We start from the raw sequence: 4,504 nt of genomic DNA on the forward strand, positions 1-4,504 counted from the left end.
GTAACTCTGACCAAATAGTCAAACTCATTCACTCAACAGATATATTTGTGATCACTTACTACCATACCGGTCCCTACACTATGCACTAGGAATAAAGTGATGATGGGACAGTTGTAGCAGATTGCTAGCTGATCACCAACACTCAAATAATACTCTTCTTGGTAGATTCCATTTATTCATCTCTCTTGCAGTTAAATGTGGCTATGTGAGCTCTTGCCAATGAAATGTTAGTGGGAGTGATACATGTCCCATTCAACCTTGTCTATAAATATTCCTATGTGCTTTCCTCCATGATCTTTTCTGCTTCCACAATTGGAATGGAGGTGACAAAAAGTGTTATTTTGCAAATTACCTCTGTAGGGTTGTGACAAGCATTGAGTATGGATGTGGTTATAGCTATGGTTTAAATGTGTCTCCTCCAAAATTCAGATTGTGCCAATGTGATAGTATTAAGAGGTGGGGTCATTTAGAGGTGATTAGGGCATGAGGGCTCCTTGCTCATGAATAGGATCAGGGCCCTTAAAAAGAGTCTTCATACAACTTTAGACTGGCTTTTCCTTCTGCCACCTTCCATGTGAAGACACCGTGTTCCTCCCCACCAGAGGATGCAGTAAAAAGGTACCATCTTGGAAGCAGAGAGCAAGCCCTTACCAGACAACCAAACCTGCTGGCACCTTGATCTTGGACTTCTCAGCATCTGGAATTGCGAGAAATAAATTTCTGATTTTTCTAACTTACCCAGTCTCAGGTATGACAATTATTTAGCATAATTTCAGCATATATTTAGTGGTCAATAAATGTTGGCTTCTGTAATTATGATTACAGTCTTTAATGATCTGAGATAGGAAGAAGGTAAGAAGCCTCACAGAATTCAGCAGATAGCGAAATTAGGTCTGCACTCCTGTAGACAGAGTAGCAGACTTGCTGATGGTAACAGCTTTGTCTTTCTGCAGTTTCTTTGTTGATGAACCAAGATAATCCTAAGCTTTCTTAAAAAATATTTAAAGGACCATAATGTAGGTTATGCTAATGTAATGAAATGCAGCTTAAACCAAAAGCAATATGAGAAGCTTGGTTACAGTGGTTGTGAAAATTCCAAATTTTGCTAGAACATTTTGCATTTACACCACACTTCTGTAAAATAGCTCTGTAATGGAATCTGACTCCATGTTTTACATTTGACGGCTAACAATTTTCAAGACCCACCACTTCCTCTTCCTCTTCTTACCTAGATCTGATAAGAAAGCCCAGGTGATTCCTTCTTTAGGGCTAGTGTGAAGGTCAAACCATGCAAGCCCTAGTCTGTGTGTGGGACACTCATACCAGCTTTACCCCCTAACCATCATAAAAGCCAAGCCGGTTGTTTTTTTTTCTCTCTGTTCTCTCAAGCATTCTTGTACCTGCTTGGAAACCTGCCCTGATCTCCCCAGAAAGCCTCATTATGTGAGTAATAAACTTTTCCATTCCCTTTTGGTGCATGTATCATCAGTTTTGAAATCCAAACCAAATTTTTGGTGTGGAATCCATCCTTTCACATTGAATCTGTGAACAGGATATCTAGGCAGTCTTCACTACCACCAGGGGTCTTTTTTCTCTTGCTTCAGCTTCCTAACTGGCCCTGCTATCTGCTGGTGACATGAAGTTTGAGCTAATGCCTGTGGTCTAGCTTGTACTTTAAACTGTACTGCTTTTTGCAGCATTGGTAGGGTTCTATCAAGCCTATGCTAAAGATTTCAACAACGTAAGTCAGCAGTTTAACTAATTGACATTTATTGACAGGAATATTGGGTTGGAGCCCTTCTTAATGCAGCCCTTAATCTTGTGTTTCAGCCTGGATCTGTGAATTCAGATTGAATCATGTGTCTCAATTCCAATATAAGATATGACTGAAACTAGGCTCAAGGATACAACTCTTTCGTTTTTACCGTCAGTTGTTTCTAAACCAGGTGTTAGTATTCTTTCTATAGATAGCTCAGGAGAAAGACTGAGCGTCTCTTCAATATATAGGCCCATTGGGTGGTCACTCATATGGAGGGAGAGCAGTTACTATTTGAAATGCTCAGAACACACTCCTAAAAGCAGATAACTCACTAGGAACTTTAAAAAGGCTTTTTTGTGATACTGCTGAGGTCACTGTCGCAAAAAAGATTTTGATCATCAGAGTCTTAGGGAGAAACATCCATGACACCCTTGTGGAAAAAAACAATGGTTTCATTCAACCATTTTCATGGAGGAGTCCCGTAATCCTGATGATATTGACTTGATATGAGGTTCTCTGAAAGAAGAAACTTACATGAATAAGGTACAGAGGAATGTCCATGAATTGGATCCAGTAACCACACACACCCCCCGCCACACACACACCCTGGGAAAGTTGCCTGGTAGAGGCAAGTGTTGGAGAAAAGTGAGATAACTCACATCTGTATTGAGACTTAAATATGGGCACATTGGCTCAGAAGGATTTTCGATAATACATACAAAATATCCAGTATTGGTGAAGGCTGGGAGACAACAGAATACATGACTGATTGGGGTAGCCATGGGGAATGGCTTGGGGAAAACACCCTTCTAAGCCATGTGACACACCACAATTAAACTAGGAGAGATGAAGAAGGGTGAGAGGTCACTTTAGAATGACCCTTAATGGTGTTGAGGAAGCTGTCCTTTAACCAGACTGTTTAGACTCCTCTGTACCCGGTCCCTCCCCGCATGGAATTTTCAGGAGTGGTGCTTTGTGATGTGTAAGCCACCCCAGGGTTACCATTGGCAGAGGAGTTTCTTGCTGGCCAATCAAAGCTGAGCAATGTGGCATCTCATTGTTCTGAGGAGTATATATAGAGAGAGATCAGGAGGCCTGGAGTAGTAGGCTACTGTTGCTCTAGGGTGGCAGAGGTTAGGGAAAAATCAGGAGAGGCTGTAGGCTACTGCTGATGTAGGATGGCAGAATTTAGTGAAGAAGAGGAAGATACTGTACGCTACTCTTGTTCTGAGATTACGGATGTTCCTCAAGAAGTAAAAGAGGCTGTAGCCTACTTTTGCTCTAAGATGGTGGAGATTAACAAGGAGCCAAAAGGGAATGTAGGCCACCATTATTCCTACACTATCCCAAAGGATACCAAAGAAGTAGGAAAAGGTAGTTCAGACATGCCTGAACCATCCACAAGCAGAAGCCAAGAAAATCCCAGGATGAAAAGAAGGAAAACTACTTGTGAAGCTGAAGAAGGTGAAACCGATGAGGTCAGATGTCCCTAATTATGTGACTCTTCCTCCCCATTGATACCTAACCCAAGATTCCTAACTTGTCCTTATCTGGCACAAAATCTTTCCTCAACCTGTACTCATGACCACAAAATCTCCCTTTCCACACATTCCCCATCCACTTCTCCAAATTAATGTCTCTTTTGGCTCACTCTGTTTTCCTTCCAGCTTTTGAAGCCAGCAAAGAAGATAATGTCATTCATTAAGCAGAATTCAAAAAGGCGTAAAGCGGGGAAAAAGTCAACAGTATTGATTTTCTGTGACAGGAGTTATAAAATCAGGGATGAAAATCAGCCAAATGAGGATGAACAGAGCCACAAGGAATCTCCCACCTCAGGTGATTCTGAGAGCCCATCAGAAGACCAAGACTTGTCTCATCTCTAGATTAACCTCTAGAAATGGTCTCTTGTGCAGAGAAACTACATATTGCACCAGGATTCTTGGATGTTGATGATTAAAATTCAACCAAAAGAATTTGAAAATGTCTCTGTATCTCTGTGGTGTTTTCCAATAATGGGGTGGGAGGGAAAGAAGGGGAAGAGCATGTGTCTGAGGAGGGAGGGAGTTGAGAACCTTCCAGGTTGTGAGACAGGCTGGCAGCCACAGTTAGCCAGACATTGGGATTAAGGACTAGATGAGGAACGAGCACTGAAGACAAATTTCCTGCTTAATACTTTATTCCACAGTAAAAGAGGAAAAGGAATTGGTGTTTCTGTGTGTGTGGGAGGGTGGCGGTGAGGGTGTAGATAGGGAGAGTTGTGATGTGTGTTGGGTGGTAGTATGCAATAATGAGTTTTATTCCGTTTTTGATGTTTGTCTGCCGACAAATTTTAAGCTTCATCTCATTTCCCTTCTCCTACCCCACATCTGGGCAAGCTGATAAAAACAGCTGGAGAGTTACTGAATTTAAAATGGAAATGAACAGATATGCCCAACCTCAACTATTGGAATTACTCACTTACCTAAAATCCCCATATCCATGGCATCAATTCTTTCCAAATATCCCCTACTGATCATGGACAATGTGACCTAATGAGTAATAAATTAAAATTAAGTCTTTGTTCCTTGTAATCAGCTTGAAAAATGGGACCCTGTGGACTGCCTCACCCAGTTAAAATAAGTTAATAATTAACATCTTCCTCCGTTGTTTTTTAAAAATGCGCAATCTAAATTAAAATAGAATCTTCAATAATTGAAACCCATTGTATGAGACCTATTTAGAGAATTAGACCTGTATAGATGATTA

The 4,504-nt window shown here is 41.1% G+C and overlaps 1 protein-coding gene across 1 annotated transcript; it reads left to right on the plus strand.

Moving 5' to 3' along the window:
- Window positions 1-2,860: 2,860 nt before the first annotated feature.
- On the plus strand, window positions 2,861-3,740 carry LOC116465302 (uncharacterized). The gene is made up of 2 exons (XM_032148434.2): window positions 2,861-3,237; window positions 3,427-3,740. The coding sequence occupies exons 1-2, from the start codon at window positions 2,938-2,940 to the stop codon at window positions 3,640-3,642; spliced, it is 516 nt and encodes a 171-aa protein (XP_032004325.1). The 5' UTR covers window positions 2,861-2,937; the 3' UTR covers window positions 3,643-3,740.
- Window positions 3,741-4,504: the final 764 nt, after the last annotated feature.

Source organism: Hylobates moloch, unplaced genomic scaffold (assembly GCF_009828535.3).
Source record: "Hylobates moloch isolate HMO894 unplaced genomic scaffold, HMol_V3 SCAFFOLD_4313, whole genome shotgun sequence".
Classification (NCBI taxonomy): Eukaryota; Metazoa; Chordata; class Mammalia; order Primates; family Hylobatidae; genus Hylobates; species Hylobates moloch.